The following is a 22,901-nucleotide window of genomic DNA, read 5'->3' as shown; positions in this document are numbered from 1 at the left end:
ATCTTTCCATTTTAACAATATTCGGAAAATGATAAAGTGATTTATAAATAAGAACAAATTGTCAATCATTGAAAACTAGACAAAGGATAGTGGAAGATTGAATCTCATAAAGACTCGATTGATCTATTTAGTTTCAAACGTACAAAAACGTTTTCAGTTTAAAAAGAACTTTATTATTAAAACGTATATAACTTTTATAAATATCTAGAACCACTTTTGACAACTCATTACTTAACTAGTATGATAAAGATAACGATATTTATATTTTATTTTATTAAACGATTTAAATTAATATTATATATATTTATACGCGTATTATACGTACATAGTTTTATACTTTTACTATACTTAAACTTTACCTCTACTTTATTTTTACTTTACTTTAACTTTAATAATTCACTTTAATAATTCATACTTTAATAATTCACTTTAATAATTCATATTTTAATAATTCACTTTAATAATTCATACTTTAATAATTCACTTTAATAATTCAAAAATCTATTATAAATAAAATTCATTAGGTTTCATTATTTCATAGAAACTTGAAAATATTTTTCTCTAAACTCTCTCAATCGATTTACATATATATATTTACTCCGTATTATTTCAAGATATTATTAGTATACATAAAATATTACGACGGAGTGCTGTTCGAGTGATTTCGAAATTATTTTTCGAGTAGGATAGGATTAAGGAAATTATGGGTTATAGCTATGGAGGTGATTGAGTATGGTTCATGGGTATGCTCGTGAGGTCAATATAGTGTTTATCATTTCCGTTGCGTCTACGTACCTTTCCTGCAATATTGAATCTCAATATTGATACGTGAGTACTCATAATTTAACTTTTACATACTAATAGTGTATCCCTGACTAATGCTCGAGTATTTAGGATTATGCATGCTTGTACTTTTGATATTGCCCTTAGACAGGTTAGGTTGAATCTTGAATTAGTTACACTTGCGGTTGAGATAGGGTATAAGATATGCATGTCCTTGGAAAGCTAGCGAAAAATTAAGAACTTTTCCTTTAGATATCGAATGGTTTCGATGAACGGATTAGAAGTTATAATCAATTGAATTTTCGATATTTTTATTAAAAATGATTATTATTATCGTCGTTCTAGTTTTATCTTATTATTATCATTATTATTATCTTTATCAATAAAAGGGATTTATCATTAAAAATTGTTATTTTTTTTATTATTACTATCGTTATTATCGTTAAAGTTATAATTAGTATTATTATTATTATCTAATTATTATTATTATTATTATTATTAGTATTATTATTATTATTATTATCATTATTAATATATATATCATTATTTAAAAATGGTTATTGTTATTGTTATTATTATTATTACTATATTATCATTAAGATAATTATTAGTATTATCGTTAATAATGTTATAGTAACTATCATTATTAATATTAGTGTAATTAAAACAAATATTTGTAACACCTAATTATTTTGATTACTATTATTATCATTATTATGAACACGATATAAAAGACGATTAAAAGCTATTAAACGAAACGATTAGGAAATAATGAGTAAGAGTATCATGATGAAATTAAAATATTATAAGATATTGATTTAGATAAAATTATCGTTCTTATTATTTTTATCATTACTATTATTATTAAAAGTATCGTTAGTATTAAAACTATCATTTTAACAAAAATTATCATTTTAATAGAAATGTCATTGTTACTATAAAATATTATTATTATTATTATTTTAAATAGAATTATTATTTTAAAGATAATATTAAAAATTATCGTAAATATTAAAGTTATCATAATTAGAATTATCGTTTTATCATAATGTCATCTTAGTAATTATAAATATTGATATTTTTATAATAATAATTATTATTACAAAATAATACAACTTTTACTTACTATCATTATAGATATTATTTTATCAAATAAATATGTGATACAAACATATTTTACTACGTGTAATAACTTACTTTAATAATACCTATCATATTATCTTTATGATATTAAATGAACCTGGCCTATAAATTTTATTACTTAATATATATAAAAGTATATTTTATTATATAAATTTAATATAAAATTTTATTTATTAATAAATAAATTATATTATTTACTCTAATAAATCTTTTAAAAATATTTAAAAATATAAAACGACGATATTTAAACTATATATTAATCATGTATAGATTTTTGGAAATTATTTTGAGTCAAATTTACTTTTGTTGACTTTTGCATATTAGTCTCGAGCATTAGGATTGTGGTACACTATGACTTGACCTAATTTGTTAGACAAATATTGACCAACACATAAATATATATAATTAATTTAGGTTCGTGAATCCGAGGCCAACCTTGCACTTGTTCAATGACGTTATATGTATTTTTACTACGAAATACAGTATGGTGAGTTTCATTTGTCTTTTTACCCTTTATATTTTTGGGACTGAGAATACATGCGCTTTTATAAATGTTTGACAAAATAGACACAAGTAATTGAAACTACATTCTATGGTTGAATTATCGAAATCGAATATGCCCCTTTTTATTAAAGTCTGGTAATCTAAGAATTAGGGAACAGACACCCTAATTGACGCGAATCCTAAAGATAGATCTATTGGGCCTAACAAACCCCATCCAAAGTACCGGATGCTTTAGTACTTCGAAATTTATATCATGTCCGAAGGAGGATCCCGGAATGATAGGGGATATTCTTATATGTATCTAGTTAATGTCGGTTACCAGGTGTTCACCATATGAATGATTATTTTTGTCTCTATGCATGGGACGTATATTTATGAGAACTGGAAATGAAATTCTTGTGGTCTATTAAAATGATGGAAATAAATGATTATGATAAACTAATGAACTCACCAACCTTTTGGTTGACACTTTAAAGCATGTTTATTCTCAGGTGTTAAAGAAATCTTTCGCTGTGCATTTGCTCATTTTAAAGATATTACTTGGAGTCTTTCATAGCATATTTCGAAGAACGTTGTATTCGAGTCATTGAGTTCATCAAAGATTATTATTAAATCAATTTATAGTTGGATAGTGGATATTATGAAATGGTGTGCATGCCTGTCAATTTTCGATGTAAAGAAAGTTTGTCTTTTAAAAACGAATGCAATGTTTGTAAAATGTATCATATAGAGGTCAAATACCTCGCAATGTAATCAACTATTGTGAATCGTTTATAATGTATATGAACGGGTCATTTCAGATTATGCCTTGATAGCTTAGACTACTCTTAAGCATATACAAGATTACAGACTCTATCGATTCAATCTCCCACATCACTAAATAAAACGTAAGTGGAGTTATATATTAATATAGAGCCTATTAACCAGGTAAAGACTCTATTATCCGCTGGTCCAATGGATGTTTGTACTCTAGTTGACAAGCCAATTAGAAAGAACGTGGCTCTTATTTGTTTATAAGCTATTCTGGAACTGCCCAAATTAAGCGGACATACTATTTGAATAAACAAATAGAATGTTGGGTTCCCAAGGCGTTGACATTAGGCATAACCATGAACTACGCATGAGTTATACCTCAACATACCATGTCGTCTTCTAAGATCACTTGACAACCGCCGACTTGTGTCCTTTTCTCTTCAACTTCGTCTTCGACCTCAGTTGAATAGGCATGCTTTGAAGTAGACAACATAGGAAACGATTATACTTCTGAACGACATAATTCATCTAAGTGCTTTGTGCTTCTTCTTCTTCTTCTTCTTCTTCTTCTTCTTCTTCTGTTGGTTCTTCTTTAGTCTTCTACTGGTCAGCATACATCATGTTGGTTATGAAGAACCCTTCTCTTTAACTATCTGTTGCTTATAGTTAAGGCAACACACTTACAACAATAAGACTAAGCATACAATGTTGGTTTGTACTTGGAACAATTTACATGAACTACTGCTGGCCGCACATTACAGTTAGTGTTAATGACTATATTTGTCATAATTAAATCCTCAATTACATAGGTGACTCGACAAATACCGACTTCGAGTTCGAATTACAACAAAATATGAATATTAATCGAGTACGAGCCAAGTTCTAATCGTGTAAAAGTTAAACGAACCGAGCTAAAATTCTTATTGCTTGACTCGAATGCGGTTCGTTGACAGCATTGTAGAGAATGACTTAAACCCCATCTTGTTATTTTGGCAGAGTTTCAGGGCTAAAGTGTAAATATTTGCACCGCACTATATATAAAAGTACAACTTGCTTTATCTCCAAGGAGGGAAGTCTAGAGTTCTAACATTTTTGTGAAGGGTGATGATATTTCCAAATTGTTTTTTTTTATAGATCCACACATATTTGGTGGTATCTTCCCAAATTATCCTCAAATAACTTCCAACATAAAATTTGTAGAGAACATCATTTAAGGGTATAGATATAAAATGAAGTGGATCTATCAAAAACACATTTTAAAATATCACTGCCCCGCCCAGTGAAGGGAATATTTAGATTATACATATGCTCTACCAATTCAGCATTAATTTTATATATACGCTCATAATCTTTCAGATTCTCTGAATTACATCAACGAATCTCTAATTGGTGAACTTATCAAAGGCGATGCACGCTGTATACCTCTATTAATCGAGACTCGTTTCTTGTTCGGAGTGTTTCTGGGTTCTACATCCGATTCGCGAAGATCGAAAAAAAAGCTTGTAGATTTAAAATCAGATCCTTGAAATTGTAAATCAAATCGAAGAAATTAGGGTTTTGTCTTCTCATAGGATATATAATAGTATCCTTTAAAACCCTAGCTCGTGAAGTCTTTCAACATGATTGATATTGAACATTTGGTTCTCGTCTGTTTCAACGAATCGAAGAATCAGTGAAATTATTGGAAAAAGCTGAGGGAGTGAACGCATGAAGATCTGTCGACGATTCTGTTGAAGCGTGTTGCGTGCATCGCCTTTGATAAGTTAACCAATTAGAGATTCGGTTTGATATCAGTGAAGAGTGGAAATACGAAAATAAATAAATAAATAAATAAATAGAGATTATATCTTATAGATTTTTGTACTGTTATTCTATGTTTTTGTTTCGGTGTTCAATTCAGGCGTTTGATATTTTTGCTATTATATGAACGCCTTTATTGATGCTAGTAGTGCAATTTGTGTTTGTTCTTGAAATTTTTGAGAGAAAAGAAAAAATTTGATATAATTATGGCAGTAATTGGTAATAATATAAGTTTAAAAGTGCAAAAGATTATGACTCGATTCCAATCGATGAGCATTTTATAACAGTTGCATTTTTGAAAGAAAAAATATACTCCCTCCGTCCCAGATTAATTGTCCCCGAGAAAAAACACACAGTTTTAGGAAATCCCACTAACTTTATTTCTCCACCAATGAAATATCTTCTCTCCAGATTCACTAATGAAATATCTCCTTTCCTTTCTATTTATGGAAGTAGACAATTAATTTAGGACATCCCAAAATGAAATACTGGACAATAATTTAGGGACGGAGGAATTATGAATCTAAACAATTGGGCAGGGGCACTGATTATGATCTTGTCATCATCAACGCCCAGACTAATGGAGGCGTGTTTTTAAGTCCTGGACCTATTTTGTGATTGCAAAAAAAAAATTATTTTTTACTACATTGGTAAATTCACTTAAATAAGATTTAATTAAGTTGGCATTCGAATGATTTTTCTGAATCTGTGGGTAAACATGATCTTTAAAGATGGCTTTTTATAGCAGTGTACATTATATGTTTCTTTTTTATTATTATTTATTTGTATTTCTATTCTAAATTTCTAATAGAAGTAGGTGTTAGTATGCTTATTTTTAAGTGCTGTGTTCCTTCTAAAATAAGCTAACATCTTTTATATAGGTGTTTGGATGTGCTTATCTGCTGTCAAAATGTGCAGATAAGCGCTTCCAAATCCCCCATATATGTTAAGGTGAAGTAAAAAGTGATAATAAATAATTAAACGTTTAGTTGGTTTGGATTTAGAGATTTAGATGAATAATATTTATGAACGGATTAGAGGATTATGTTGTAGTCGGTTGAAGTGGATTGATCAATGTATAGTATTTCACATAAATGTTCTGTTTTATAATTTCAGAATACAAACAATGATGAAGACATGTTGATTCCAAAAAATACATCTGTTTTAATTCGTCGAATTGCTGGACAGCCTCGCAAGCCTATAGTTGCAGCACCAATTGAACAAGCCGAGTACAGTTTTAAAGCCTTTGAATTTGAAATAAATAATATATTTGGTTATTTTTAAATATCATAATCATAATTGCTGGTGGCTTAGGCTTGACTACTAAGTTTCATCCATGCCTTCTGATGGTCGCATGAACCTAACTATGGTTTATCAATCCGGCAAAAAAGGGTCATATTAGTCTCGTTAAATTTTAAGCCATTCATTAAGTTGTTTTTTTATTTTTATTTTTAATTTGCACTGCAGGCCCAAAATTCTTAATGAGCTGGAGAGTGTGCAACAGGCAAAGAGAAAGTCAGAAGCTGGCCTCTCTACTATGTAAGGTTTTTTTCTAGTAGTAATATATTTGACATTTTAGTCATGGTATATGAATATAATAACACAATTACTATATTGCCCTTTGAAGCCTGATGGTTCAGAATATGATGATTTGGAAAGGATTTGTATGAAAGTCCTGAAGCTGTGGCAGCTGACGAGGACAGCAAAATTCAGGCCTTAATTGATACACCAGCCTTAGACTGGCAGCAGTAACATCGTCTTCTGAGACTCATATTCTTATATTCATATTGTGATATCATGATATGGGTTTGATGATGTCATATTAATTGCAGGCAAAATTTTGATGGCTTTGGGCGCGGAATGGGTGGTAGAACGGGGGCTCGTGGTTTTGGTAATTATCTTATAGCTTCCCCATTTGTTGAAAAACAGCTAAATCAGTCAATAGTATTAATAGTGTATGTATATGTATATATGACTGTCCCGCGTGAGCTGATCTGGAAGACTCTTAATGTTAGGGGTGTCCCAAGTAGATATATAAGAACTATTAGAGATATGTATGAGGGGGCGAAGACTCGTGTACGTACGACGGTAGGAAACGCTGAGTTTTTCCCAGTAGAAGTAGGTCTACATCAGGGATCGACCCTTAGCCCATATCTTTTCGCTTTGATTCTAGACGAACTGACTCAAAGGATACAAGATAACATCCCATGGTGCCTATTATTCGCGGACGATATTGTATTAGTTTCGGATTCCCAAGATGAGCTTAACAGAAGGCTAGAGCAATGGAGGATCGCCCTAGAATCAAATGGCCTACGGATTAGCAGACTTAAATCGGAGTACCTTAGATGCGATTTCAGGACGAGCGAAGAGGAACAAGAGGATATAGTGGATGTTCGAATTGGGGATCAACTTTTACCTCCACAAGAGGCCTTTAGATATTTAGGCTCGATGCTCCACAAATCGGGAAGGATAGATGAGGACGTGACACACCGTATACGAGTAGGATGGTTGAAGTGGAGGGCAGCGAAAGGGGTGTTGTGCGACAAGAAGGTACCCCTTAAATTGAAAGGAAAATTCTTCAAGGTGGCAATCAGACCGGCCATGTTGTACGGATCGGAGTGTTGGCCAATGACGAAAGCCAAGGAGAGAAGGATGGAGGTGGCAGAAATGAGGATGCTTAGGTGGATGTGTGGTAAGACTATGCTAGATATGATACCAAATGGAGTTTTTAGGGAGAACTTGGAAGTTGGGAACATAACCAACAAGCTGAGGGAAGGACGACTTAGATGGTTTGGACATGTTTTGAGGCGTCCACTTTTAGCCCCGGTTAGGAGAGTCGAGACCCTCGTTGTTGGGGGCGTAAGGAGAAGGGGTAGACCCAGACGTAGGTTGGAGGATAGATTGAAGCTTGACATGAAGGAGCTCTTATTGACCGAGGACATGACCTCTGATAGGAATTTGTGGAGGAGTAGAATTAGAATAGATGACTAGGTTCTGCATATTGTTTATTTATTTTATATATTTTTTTTATATTCCCTGCCTACTTGCTTGTGCACTTCATTTATGTCTTTTTTTTTTTTCTTTTTTTTTTCTTTTTTTTCGTGAGACTTTTCGTTTTGGTGGTACATGTTTTTTTGGATATATAAAATATCTATACTTATTGTATTGTAGCATTTTCACATTCTTTATTGCTCTATATGGTTACATGTTTGTATTACTTTATATGGCATTTTAATTATACGTACTTTCATATCACATGTTTTTATGCTAACATAGTATACTTATTTGTCTATGCTTACATTGTATACCATCTACTTTATACTGCATATTATACCTACATGTTTTTTACCAACATGTTTACGTATACTTATTGTACTTACATGACTTGTTATACTTGCATATTTGACACTCACTTATTTTACTTTTATGTTATATTACATTATATTGTTACCTGCTCTTTTTACCTATACATATCGTATTGGAGTATACATTATTCATGGTAAAGTTTTTTTTTTATCAAATGTACTTGTATATTTTTACTGCACATATCGGATTTCATGGTTCTTTCTGGCCGGAGGTCCCTAGGAAGCAGCCTCTCTGCTCTACAGAATAGGGAGGGACGACTTCCTCTACCTGGGGACCGATAGGTATCCGTGGGTGGAGGAATGACTTCCCTTTTACTTTAGGGTAGAGGAAAGGACTGTCTACATCTAACCTCCCTCATACTCTACTTTAGTGGAATTGGGTATTGTTGTTGTTGTTGTTGTTTGTTGTGACATTCACCATGAGGTGAGATAGTCCGTTAATCTCTTTAGAGTTATGAAAACATAAAAAAAAATAGTTTATATGTTTCCGTCTACACATTACCGAGTGGCGCAGTGGCTATTTTGAAGCCGAATGAGTAGGTTTCTTTATTTTTTTTAAACTCTACAGTTTCTCTTAGGGTTCTGTAAATCTCGTGTACAAGGTAGTAAAAGTCGCGAGTCGGGGACGAGTTGGTTGGGACTTGGAAGGCACGAGTCGGTCGAGTCGGTGACGAATCGAGCGTTGACCAACGTTGAATTTTATTAATATATATCTTAAATAAATAAATTACACATAAACGTATCATACATAAAACACAAAGAATAGATATTAAAAGTATAGATATTGAAAAAATTATTGAAATTTTGACCAACTTTGACTTTGACCGACTTAGACCCGACTCAGGCGACTTCGACTCGACTGTTTAGGCGTTTTTTAGCGGAACGGGTTAGCCCCCAAACCAAAGTGTCGGTCGACTTTTACAACAGTGCTCGTGTACACACATGACCAAATCTCCTTGTGCTTAATTATATTTACAACAGGGCTGCTTTTGAGAAGGAGATTGAAGGTATTGCCGTCTACTTATACTGTTATTGTTGGTGATCTCCCTCCATAACTTTCGTTCTCCTTTGTGTAACTAAGTAATGAAAGATGCTGCTCTCACTAGCAAGTGCTGTTTCAAGAGTTTTTGTGATAAATGTAAGTGTTTCGGTTTATATTTTGTCTGCTGTTAAATTCTAATACTGTTTCTCTGTCATAATGAAACTTCCCCTCAAACTGGTGCTTCTAAAAGTGTTCCAAAACTCGGAATTACTCGGCGAGTACTCGGAAAATCAGTCTAAAACTTGGCTAAAACTAACCATTACTCGGAAAATTAGTCAAAACTCTGTTAAAGTAGGTCGAAGTCAAACTTGGTCAACATTGAAGTACTCCCCGAGTTGCCGAGTACTCCCTAAAAAGCCTCAACCTAGTAATCCCCATGTTGCTTCTAATTTGGTCAATGTTGATATATATTATTCTTTATCTTGAGAATACATGATTATTTTTGTATTTATATCGGCATCTGATTGGTTTATCTCAATTATACTGACAGGCATACGGGATCACATAATCAATAAATCAGTTTGTGTGTGTGGTGCAACAAATGTGCTAGCGGATGATCTGTTACCCAATAAGACACTAGGGGATACAATAAACCGAATACTGGAATCAAATAATAGCAGTGCTGAAAATGGTGGCAGTGCTTATCATGTTCAAGGTATCTACAATTTGTTTACCAAATTAATTTTAGCAATAAACAATTTTTTAAAACCATATTTGTTCATATATTGTCGTTCTTCAGATATGGAGTCTGCTAGATGTGCACCACCACACCCTAACATTCCATCTCCTTCACGATCCGCAGCCTCAAAAGGGGAGCACGCTTCACCAGTGAACGATACAAAGATGCAGCCGGGTCCCACAGAACTTGGTGTGGTTCCTGGAGCTCCACCGACAGCTTCGGAGAAAGAAAAAGTCTTAAAGCCCCTGATGTTTCTGAAGCTACATACGAGTCGATATGCAGTGGAGGGGGCCCCAACACTTTGCAGCTGAGAACTATACGATGCCTCCGGGTCCTAATCCTTACAATCCTCCATATTGGAACGGCATGATGCCAGTTGGTATGGATCCGTTTATGGGCCCCCCATATGGTGGTGGCATGCTATATATGGGTGGTGGTGGTGGTGGTGGTTATGGATTTGGAGGTCCAATGGATGTTTCTTTCGGAGGCATGTTTCTTCAAGATCCTTTTGGGCCTTCGCGCCTCATGATGCCTCCCTTTATCCCACCTCAAAGGTATATTTTTCCATTTATTCTTACGGTATTTGGTATATGTTTACTTGGACATATATAAATATTTGTATTACATATTAACAGAGATCTTGCGGAGTTGGGTAGGGGCATGAATGGTGGTGGACCCCCTATTATGAGTAGAGAGGAATTTGAAGCATGCAGAGCAGAATTGAAGTTAAAGCGTGGTTTTGATAAACGTGGTGGATTAGGAAGGTAACTAATGATCGCACCAGCATTGCATATTATTCATATATGTTATTATTTTAGTGTTCCATTCTTGCTGTAAAAAATTGTCCCAAATTAAATATTTTATTGAAGTTTTATTCCTTATAATAATTTCTCAACTTCTTACAACAGCCGGGAGTTACCAAAAGAGCGAAATTACACCCGAGCAGTACGCAGCTATGAGGATGCTCATCCAATGAAGTCGAAAACTCTATAATGTTGTCATTTTTTTATCTCCATTGGTATTTTTGTTTATAAGCAAGAGTCTAACTTTAAAGGCTGATTGTATGTCTGTTTGGTGTCCGTTTTATATAGAAACCAATTCACCGACACAGAAACGAAAGACCGTCATCTGACCACCGCCATTCCCGTGATGATGTCACCGATGTTCCACCACTCATCCTCCAAGAGAAAATCTTCCAGCGATCATTATGATTATTATGATCGTTATGATTATGATGACTACGATGATGATGGGCGTCACCACCACCACTCACAGCCGCCGCACAAGAATCACCGCTGTTCAGAATCATCAACTAGAAAGCCACCGCTAGCCGCTGACTCTAAGGCGGATGCAGTAGCAGCGGCAACAGTAACTGCAGCTACTACTGCCAGTGATCGGAAACATAAGACGAATGTCTTCTCTCGCATTAGTTTCCTGGACGAAGAAGCAGCTTCGAAGAAATGGAAGCTCACATCAAGCTCCTCTGAAGCAGCATCTGGTGATGGATCTATTCCGGTGTCGAGAAAATACAGCACCAACACCACAACTGCTGTTACCATAGATGATGATGATGACAGGCATTTCAAAAGGAGACCTTCGAGATACGAGCCGTCTCCGGTAAGGGAGCGGGAACGAGATCGAGAACGTGAAAAGAACCGTGATCGGGAACACTACAGCAAGCACAGATAGCAGGAATCAAGCAAACGTGCTAATATATGATTTCTTATTTTCCCTTTTGCGAGAATCCATATTTGTAATGTGTTTGTTCTCTTTTGTATTTTTGAATGTATCACCGCAACTTAACTTGATGGAAATAAGTTAGATACTCCGTATACTTTAGTGTTTTTGCCATTTGTTCTAGTTTTTTTGTTGAACTTTTGCTTGCTTTTAGTTTAGAATCTTCAATCAAACTATTACATGCAACTGATTTAACCATTAAAAACACTTCATTATACAATTCCGAATCAGTTAAAATCATTAGTATCTTACTCCCTCCATCTCATTATGATTGTGTATTCACTTTTGAGAATATTGCTTTTATTTTATAAATTTCTTTATTTGTGTTATATAATATTTTAAAGTTATATTAACGAAAACACATTTTTAAACTCAACTTATTCATATGTAACTTTTATCAAATAGTATATTAGTATATACTAGTCAAAGTTAAAAGAAAAAACAAAACTTTGAAAATTAATACATTTGTACATTTGCAAATGCATTGGGCTCTTAGACATATTATCTAATTCCGACTCCATATCGTTGTAACGATATGCAGTCTACGAATTATATTTTGAGCACGTTAAAAGACACCACCTAAATCGTGAATATTTATTCGACCACATTTATAAATCTAGAATCAAATAAATTTCACATATCAGTATCTTATCACAAATTCATACATTACAACTTCATATACAACTTCTCCTCCTCATTTTATTCATAATTTTACTTATATTTTTAACAAGCGCCATCGTAACTTCACAGCTTTTCCAGATAAACCATATGATTTACCAGCTAAACGAGACGATTTTATTAGTCGCAACTTTCAGGAGAGAAAAACGACATAAACATGTGTCAGAAAAGAGTAGAAATTCAACAAATTATTGGGGTATAACAAATTCTTGATAGAACATTCATCAAATTATTGGGACATAACAAATTTTTAATTAGAGTTTAAATACTTAAAAAGATTACACATCCGCATTCATTTCACTGCAAGTAACATAGTACCCAAACCACTTAATACCTCTCCTAAATTCCTCGATACGTAGCTTTCAAATGGATCTTTTCTACAGAACCAAGCCTGCCAGAGAGCAGACGTGATCTATGGCCTGCACAAAACGTTTGGTGTAGTTAGACGGATGAAAAGACTTCAACGCCAGTAGAACCTAAAAAGGACATGGAAGTGGCATAATAAACCGTATTCAAACTTATGGATCCAATATAGAGTTTGTGGATTCATGTGCTGTAGCTTTATTTGCATAACTACACATAGTAAATGTGATTTGATCCAGTGAAAGTTTGCAAATAAAATATATGATCACTGTGTAACACAATTTTTCATTGTAAGCATTCACTAATATAACACCTGATACTTTTCCCATACATATTACAAAAGGGAAAGAACAAAGGTCTTATTGATTTATGGACCAACATATATACTTGCATTAATCACGTCATCACGAGTTGTGTTGTCCAAATGATATTACCGGGATGACAACATTTCTATTAATTAGCAGCTAACGAGTCCAAATTGATACATTAACACCCAAAAAATTTAGCAGCTAGCATGAGTAGTAAGTATGAATCGGAGGAAAAAGTCATATATGAAGCGCTAACAGACAGTTGAGCCATCTGACTAATTCAAATTCATCTCAATAGTCAGTCTTCTTTTAGCAAGTTCATAAGGTGTTATAGGCATCTATTTTTAACTATTTCGAAATTATAGTATTGACTGGTCAGTTTAATGTGTTTGGATGTGCCTTTGACCCGAATATGTTCTTAGTATTCAGCATCAAAACAATCAGATTGTTGACTAGTTATTTCAATGCAGGCAGCTTATTCAGTTTAATATTCCAAGTGTTTAATATTAAGCGCTTATGGCTTAACAGTGTGTACAGCAAAAAAGTAATTTTCTTTCAAAATCTAAAAAGCAGAGCATTATACAAACATTTAAGCAGATGTATAAAACACACAATGAGCTATAAGAACTTCAAATATGGCCTCTAAACATTCAAACACCTCCTCACTGAGGAAAACAAGTTTCATCCGAAATCATGTATCAACACATTTTCAACTTCTACTTTAAATCAAAATATCCTGTTTATAAAGAAGCAGATCAAAAATTACCTCGAGTTTAAGCAGGAATCATTCCAGCTTTACGAGCATAAGCGAAAATACCACCAGCTTCAATCACAGGTCCAGCATCACCAATTGGCTTCAACTTATACTCTTTTCCAGTCGTATGATTAATCAATAGACTTTGATCAAGCTCAATTGTCACTACATCACCAGTATTACACTCATCACAAACCCTAACTTCCGATTCTAATGGATAAATCTCTCCGGTTGCCACCGAATTCCGGAAAAATATCCTCGCATACGATTCCGCCACCACCGCCGTCACTCCCGCCGCTCCTAATGCTACCGGCGCGTGCTCACGTGACGAACCGCAACCGAAGTTATCTCCGGCGATAATGGTGGAGTATTTGGACTGATACTCTCCAGGCTCAACGAATCGAGTTTCGTATGAAGCAGGAAGTCCGATAAGGGCGTAGGATCCGAGTTTTTTGTATTCTTCAGGTTTTGATGGAACTAGGGTTAGGTATTCAGCTGGAATGATTTGATCGGTGTCGATATTGTCACGGACGACGTAACACGTGCCGTGAAATGACGTGGCGGAACCAGATGAAGGTGAATCGGAGGTTGCTGCAGCAACGACGGATGTATTGTGGCGTACGGTTGAATTTGAAGGAAAGGTAGAATGAGAAATTAGGGGTTTACATGAGCGTTGTGTTGTGGAATTGAAGAAGTTGACAGTGGAGATTGATGCGGATGGTTGCCGTTGGTGGTGATGGCGGCTGACGGAGGAGGAAAAAGCGTTGGTGTTTGTTAGAGAAGCAGAAGCCGCCATTGGTGGTTGTGCAGTAGTAGTAGGTGCAAGAAGTTAACTTTAACCAACGAAGGAGTACCAAAAAAATGGTTTGAAATGGGGATGACCTGCGTACCAATATGGCCGGGTTTCGGGAAGGTTTAGGTAATCTTAGACCTTAAAGAAAAAAACTAGTTCCATACATGGATTCGAACCCGTCGGATCTTCATTTAGATACTAAAAGGTTAACGGGTTTTCTCACGGGTATCCGGGTCCCCATTCACTAACGAACTATCGGACAAACGAGTTTTACCACGGTTATTTGAGTTTTTTTGGGTAATTGCATATACGGGTCGAGTTATCGGCTCTACCGGTCGAGTTATTGGGTTTATGGGGCGGATATATGAACTCAGGTCTTTTTTGGGGTATATGGGCCAGGTAATCTAGTTTTTGTCTAAAACCATCTCCTGACCCGGACTCGCGAAAAAAACTACAAACTAATACCTGACCCTAGACTTATTTACCCCACCCGAACCTCACGAAAAAATTAAAATGATGTAACTAGAATAATGTATACGGTTTGGTACTTCGATATCAGTACGGTCTAATGAAGTACTAAGAGTATACCCTCTTCAATGTTTACATAGTTACCACCCAATTTATCATACCGGTTGAGATTTCCTGTGATACATATGTTTATTTGCTTACGTTTTAACAAATGAGCTCTAAAAATTCAGCAGCCAATACAACATTCAGAGATCATTATGCTATAAAGTATGATTAAATTTAGTCAAATATAAGTGATGTATCATTAATGGTGTATTTGTTTACCTCTTAATGGAATGATTCAGCACTGAATGCCGAACAATTCAACATTCAGTGTCTGTGTTTCTGAAATCTGAATGAGATATGGTGCTGAATGGTTCACCATTCAGTGCTGAACCATTCAGAGTTGAAACACTCTCTTCACCATTAAGAAGATAATTTTTATGTAATATTCTTCTTAAATCGTATTCAGAACACTTATCAAATAAGTATATTTAAGTTTTTGTTAATGTTAAATGATAACAAGTTGATTTATTTGATTGATATTGTTTATTCAAAATGATTATCAAACAGCTTATTGTTGTTCAGAACTAAACTCATTCAGAGACTTTGTTCATTTAGATTATGAACCATTCAGCGTCAAATCGTTAAGTTTTATTAAATACACCCTAAATAAAGTACACATAGTTAGAATTGAAACATGTGTTATAATAATAACAATATTATTTATATGTGGATAGTCAATTTTGTACCAATACTTAGTCAATATTGGGTAGCTTTGTTTTTGTATAAATAGTCATGTATTGCAAGCTAAAACACTTGCACCATTTCTCACACTTACAAAGTGTTTCTTTCTTTCTCTCCATTATCATTTTTGTTCTTACACTTCATTATTAGTATTCTTAATCAAGAATCAAACCACTAAAGGTAGTTATAAGCCTACTGAATTATAACATAAATCAAACCACTAAAGGTAGTTATAAGCCTACTGAATTATAACACGTTATCAGCACGAAGTGCTCCGTATAATCAAGGTTTATCTAAGCAAGCACAAGTCACTAATCAAGGTAATAATAAAAAAAAAATCTTTAACGATATCTTCTATTATTTATTAGTAAGGTAAATATTATTATCATCATAACTAACATTTATATTTATGTTATTTAAGTTATATATGGTCGGTTATACCGCCTGAATTATATTTATGTAATCTAACTTTTATTAACTTCACTAACATTTATATTTATGTTATATATGGTCGGTTATACCGCCTGAATTATATTTCTGTAATCTAACTTTTATCAACTTCACTAACATTTATATTTATGTTATATATGGTCGGTTATACCGCCTGAATTATATTTCTGTAATCTAACTCTTATTAACTTCACTAACATTTATATTTATGTTATCTAACATTTATGATTACTTATGCAATTAATCATTATTTATTTCATGCATACTAATGTTTATTCTTAAAATTTATTATTTATGCATAATATGTTTATTCTCTTAATCTTCGTATTTATACTAAATATATTTATACTAAATGTATTTATAATAATCGTATTTATACTAATTAAATTCTTTTATTAAAATTATTATTAATACATACGGAGTACATATAAACATAAACATATACTGCATTGTGTGGTTTTGTGTATCATTTATTTGTCCCTGTTCTCTTGAGATCCGTGTTATTGTTTTGTTCACTTAACCTTCCGTTTACTTCACAAACACCCTTTTTTCCCACCTTGTTTTAGTTTCTTCTTTAGAAACTTGAAGTTGTGTTAAAAACTTAAAACTTATATTCTTTGAAGCTCTACTAATTCTGCTAGGTAGCTTCTTAATTTTTATATAGTGGGAAGTGATGTCGATCCGTCCAACGAAGATTTGTAAGTACTTACTCTCAGGGCCGGTCCTACGAATTTTGATGCCCTAAGCGAAAATATAGAGATATGCCCCATAGCTTTAGACTAAGATGATAAACTTTGAATCATAATAGATATATATATAAAAAAAAAAAAAAAAGGATCACTCAAAAAATAGTTTATGCGTTTTCTAAGTGAAGAAAAGCATTTTAAAGTAGGATTTTAGTTATGTTAGTTATATGTAACGTGTCATATTGAATTAGACTAACTACGAATTTTCAATAGCATTATAGCTGATTTTATGTCTCTATAATTATTAAATTTTAACTTAACTCATAAAGTATATCTTGTAAGTTTTCTAGAACTATAAAATTACAGTTTACATATTGTTTACTAAAGTTACTCCGTATGTAATAGATTCTTCTAAACTAAACAAAAATATATTATATGTAACCATAAAAATAGTGAAAATGATCACAAGTTATGAAATGATTTTGCGAGTTAAATAAGATAATAAGAATTTGTATTATTATTTATTGAGTAATGATAAGCTATTTTTTTTTAAAATCCCACATCGGTGATAAAGAGAAAGAAGATATTCTATAAATAAAGAAGTCCTTATGATAAGAATTTTTTTCCCAGTACTAACATAAAAGTTTTGAGCTTGGTAACTTTCGTCTAAAATATAAATATATTGGGCCGTCTAAATATAAATAGATATTGGGCCCCTAAAATTATTGGGCCCTGAACAAATTATGTTTATTTTCTTTTATTCAAAATCATCTTTCATTTGTTACTTGGTCTAGTTTGATATAGCTAAAAGTAAACGAATATACATTTGGGTGGCTTATAAAAGTAGCTTTAATACCCAAGTACTGTTATATGATTAAAGATGGATACTTGATCAAATAATTGTTAAATTTGGTTTATACTAACGAACCAAGTCAGGGAGTCGAAAATTGTATCTTAGAAATGATTTGCATTTGAAGACTATGAAGAAACTTAACATTAGGTTTCATATAATAATATGGTTATTCAGTCTTATGATTATCTATTTTTTATGGTACAAAGAAGATTAGGAGAACTCATTGGTGAAGTTAGCTCTTAAATTCTTTGCAAATTCAAAATTAAAGCCCTCTTGATTCTTAAAGCTCATAACTAAAGAAAGTATATATATATATATACATACAAGTCCACAGTCATGTATATTTTAGTACAGTGTTATTTAGTGTACAATGGGGTATTTTATTCAATCATTTACATAAAAGTCAATCATTTGGTGTACTACTTAATTGGTGATTAATGAAAAAGCACATATGGTGATTAATGAAAAGCACATATGGTGATTAATGAAAAGCGCATATGATGAAAAGCGCAGCGCATATGATGAAAAGCGCATATGATGAAAAGCGCATCGCATATGATTAAAAGGGCAGCGCATATGATTAAAAGGGCAGCGCATATGATTAAAAGAGCATATGATGAAAAGCGCAGCGCATATGATTAAAAGCGCATATGATGAAAAGCGCAGCGCATATGATGAAAAGCACAGCGCATATGATGAAAAGCGCAGCGCATATGATTAAAAGCGCATATGATAAAAAGCGCAGCGCATATGATGAAAAGCGCAGCGCATATGATGAAAAGCGCATATGATGAAAAGCGCAGCGCATATGATTAAAAGCGCAGCGCATATGATGAAAAGCGCATATGATGAAAAGTACAGCGCATATGATTAAAAGCGCATATGGTGATTAATGAAAAAGCACATATGGTGATTAATGAAAAGCACATATGGTGATTAATGAAAAGTATATTATGAAAAGGAATCAGAAATGTTTCTTGAAAGAATTTAAGGTGATATATATGGATCAATACATCCATCATGTAGACCATTTCGATATTTCATGGTTCTAATAGACACATCTAACAGATGGTCTCATATTTGTTTATTATCAAATCGAAATGTGGCATTAGGAAAGTTTCTTGTTTGAATTATTAAATTAAGAGCACATTTCTCGATTACACCATTAAAAGGGTGAGACTTGATAATGTTGGTGAGTCAACATCTCAAGAATTTTATGATTATTATATGTCTAAAGGGATTGTTATTGAATATCCAGTTGCTCATGTAGATAAAAAAAATTGGTATAGCTGAATCAATAATTAAAAGCATGCAACTAATAGCTAGACCATTAAAAATGAGTACATAACTCTAAGAATTTATATGAGGACATGCAAATTTACATGTTGCGACTTTATTTCACATTAAACAAAGTGCGACTAATAAATATTCTCCTCTACAACTTGATCTTGGCCAAGATCCAAATATTTCACACCATTAAGACATTTGATTGTGCAGTGTATAACGCACTAAAATGGGTCCTCAAAGGAGGATGGGAATATATGTTGGATATGAAACATATTCAATTATAAGATATATTGAACCCATGACGGGTGATGTTTTTACAGCACATTTTGCTAATTGTCATTATAATGAAAAATTGTTCCCTATATTAGGGGGAGAAATTAAAAATAAAGAAAAAGATGTTTCATGATGTGAACATAAATTAATGTATCTTGATCATCGCACAAAAGAATGCGAAAAGAAAGTTAAAAAATAATACATATGCAAGAACTTGCAAATAAATTACCTGATGTATTTACAGATACAAAAAGTAGTGATTAAATCATATATACTAGCAGTAAATGCTTCAGCTAGAATTGAAATTCTAAAAGCTGGCAATAATGTCACTCATGAGTCTTTGCCATGCCAGAAACGTGGGAGACCAATTGGTTTCAAAGATAAAAATCCTTGAAAAAGAAAATCAGCTGATAATGAGGTAAAAGAAAGTGTTCAAGAAGAACCACAAATCAATACTCCTTCTGCAGAGGATATTGATGATGTCAATACGGAAATTGCAATCAATTATGCACATTCAAAAAATATTATGGAACCAAAACGACATGAAAAATCTTGATGAGATATTTTCATATAATGTTGCATATGACATCATGAATAATGATGATGATCCAGAACCAACATCTATGGTTGAATGTCAAATAGACATGATTGGGATCATTGAAAAAGAGCAATACGAGCTGAATTTGAATCGCTCAATAAAAGAAAAGTTTTCGGATCTATCGTTCTCACACCTAAAGATGTGAAACCTGTGAGATATAGATGGATTTTTGTGTGAAAAAGAAATGAGAAAAATGAATTTACAAGGTATAAAGCTAGACTTGTAGCTCAAAGTTTTTCTCAAAGACCGGGAATTGATTATGATGAAACTTATTCCCCTATTATGGATGCAATTACTTTTAGATACTTAATCAGCCTGTCAATTTCTAAAAATTTAGAAATGCATCTCATGGATATTGTGACTGCTTATCTATATGGATCACTTGATAGTGATATATATTTATGAAGATACCTGAAGGATTTAAGGTATCAGAAGCAACCAATGCAAAACCCAAAGAAATGTACTCAATCAAGTTACAAAGGTCTTTATATGGGTTGAAACAATCGGGTCGCATGTGGTATAAACGATTAAATGATTACTTGATAAGTAAAGGGTATACAAATAATTATATTTGCCCATGTGTATTCATTAAGAAAACAACATCCGGATATGTGATCATAGTTGTTTATGTCGATGATCTTAACATCATAGGTACAAATAAAGAGATCCATGAAGCCATTCAACTTCTAAAGAAAGAATTTGAAATGAAAGATCTCGAAAAAACCAAGTATTACCTTGGTTTGTAGATTGAGCATATGCCTAATGGTTTACTTGTACATCAAACAACTTATACCGAAAAGATTTTAAAACATTTTTAAAGACAAAATCATTGGTTGATATATCACTCAATATTGACACTGGTCCATTTCATCCCCGTGAAGATCATGAAGATCTTTACGGATCAGAAGTTCCATATCTTAGTGAATTGGGACTCTTATGTATCTTACAACTTATACAAGAACTGACATTTCTTTTGCAGTTAATTTATTAACAAGGTTCAGCTCAATTCCTTCTAAAAAGACACTGGAATAGGATCAAACACATGTTTCGATACCCTTGAGGAACTTCTGATTTATGATTATTTTACTCTAACGATTCAAAACAAGATTTGGTTGGTTATATAGATGCAGGTTATTTATCTGATCCACATAATGCTAAATCTCAAACTGGATATGTATTCCTAATTGGAGGTACCGCAATATCATGGCGTTCTCAAAAATAAATACTTGTTGCAACATCATCAAATCATGCCGAAGTGACTGCATTACATGAAACTACTCGGGAATATTTTTGGTTGAGATCAATGACACAACTCATTACTGATTCTTGTGGACTAGAACGCGATAAAATTCCAACAACTGTAACGACCCTGGATTTTCCAACGTTAATTAATAATTATTATTATTAATACTTGTGATTAAACGAATGTATGTTATTACATTTACTTGTTGCCATGATTAACCATACTTGACTTTGAATGCCCGAAACGTCTTTGTGACATACGTACATTACACGAATAATATTTTCAAGTATTATTTACATTCATGATTAAGTTTTATTAACCATTTTGATTAACTATGGTTATTAGTTGGTTACTTGTGCTTTTATTGGATTAACTTGTTAATTAATGGAACTTGGGCATTTATTAGTGTTATTGGACTTATAAGCCCACCCTACAACCTAAATGGATAAACTAGCCCATTCTTACATGTAAGTATCACATTTAGTTACAACTAGCTAGTTTTATACATGAGGAATCTAGTTACAACACAATCCTCATGCATGCACCTCTTGTAACCACCTTTTAAGCTTTAACACATGAAGAACTAGTAGACAATTGCCTCCCCCTTGATTCCTCTTTTGGCCGTCGGCCTTGTAGTGTACAAGGGGAATTTTGTTTTCATTTTTCTTTACTTACTCACTCACATTCCTCTCATTTGAAACACACACACTTACTTGCATTTCTCTCTCAAGCTTTTCTCTCATTTTGCTTTCTAATTTGTAAGTAACAAGCTTGTGTTCTTCCTTCTTTTCTTTTGTAAAACCGTAAACCAACACCCCATCATCATCATCACTTGATCTTGTTTAATGTTTAAATACTTACTAGTTGTTGTTATTGTTGTTTGCTTACTTTGTTACTTGTTCTTAGTTGTTTACTTACTAGTTAACAAGTTTATTTCTTCTCTTCTTTTCTTACAAAAACCGAAACCAACAACACAAATCAACATCATTCTTTGTTGTGTTGTTACTTGTTTCATGTTGTTGTTGAGTACTTACTTTTTTGTTGTTATTCTTTACTAGTTACTAAGAACCAAACTTTCTAGTTTGATTCTTCATTTTATCTTGTAATTACAAGAACACACAAGAACTAAACTTACTAGTTTATGTTCTACATATGTTGTTTCAAAAGATTGTAAGTTCATGTGTTGGAAATCATTACTTGTAAGTAATGTTTGTAAACTTAAAGTTTACATTCTTAAAGATCAAACTTTGGTTTGAATCTTTAAAGTATGAACAACCCATGAACTAGCTACTTGTTTACTTAGTTTACTACTTTATATTATGCACTTTAATTTCATGTTTGTTGGTTTCATGGTTAAGTATTACAAGTTAATCTTGATCTCATACTTCTTGAAACTTAAAGTTAACTTTAAAAGTTCAAGAATATGGAAGTATAACTTTTTAGTTATAACTTCATACACTTGTGTTAGATTTAACTTAATAACTTTAGATCTAGACTTTTGAGTCTTGGATCTTCAAGATCAAACTAAGAACTATGTTCTACAACTTAAGATCTT

At 32.9% G+C, this 22,901-nt stretch overlaps 1 protein-coding gene and 1 pseudogene across 2 annotated transcripts; one reads left to right on the top strand and one right to left on the bottom strand.

The window, feature by feature from the left end:
- Positions 1–11,859, top strand: part of LOC139888610 (E3 ubiquitin ligase PARAQUAT TOLERANCE 3-like) — a 36,262-nt pseudogene extending 24,403 nt beyond the window's left edge.
- Positions 11,860–12,644: 785 nt separating this feature from the next.
- LOC139891722 (3-isopropylmalate dehydratase small subunit 1-like) lies at positions 12,645–14,800 on the bottom strand. Of its 2 annotated transcripts, none has more exons than XM_071874710.1 (2): positions 13,922–14,800; positions 12,645–12,960 (listed from the first exon to the last, which is right to left on the bottom strand). In XM_071874710.1, exon 1 carries the CDS (start codon positions 14,703–14,705, stop codon positions 13,929–13,931), a length of 777 nt encoding a protein of 258 aa, XP_071730811.1. In that variant the 5' UTR covers positions 14,706–14,800; the 3' UTR covers positions 12,645–12,960; positions 13,922–13,928. The 2 variants fall into 2 exon arrangements, with proteins under 2 accessions (XP_071730811.1, XP_071730810.1); XM_071874709.1 differs by having other exon boundaries at positions 12,645–12,903; positions 13,922–14,799.
- Between the last annotated feature and the right edge of the window lie 8,101 nt (positions 14,801–22,901).

The sequence above is a fragment of the Rutidosis leptorrhynchoides genome, chromosome 2 (genome assembly GCF_046630445.1).
Source record: "Rutidosis leptorrhynchoides isolate AG116_Rl617_1_P2 chromosome 2, CSIRO_AGI_Rlap_v1, whole genome shotgun sequence".
NCBI lineage: Eukaryota > Viridiplantae > Streptophyta > Magnoliopsida > Asterales > Asteraceae > Rutidosis > Rutidosis leptorrhynchoides.
This window is presented reverse-complemented; position numbering and strand designations above follow the sequence as displayed.

Coding starts and splice junctions, on each gene's coding strand:
- LOC139891722 (XM_071874710.1), bottom strand. CDS start 14,705: ATGGCGGCTTCTGCTTCTCTAACAAACACCAACGCTTTTTCCTCCTCC.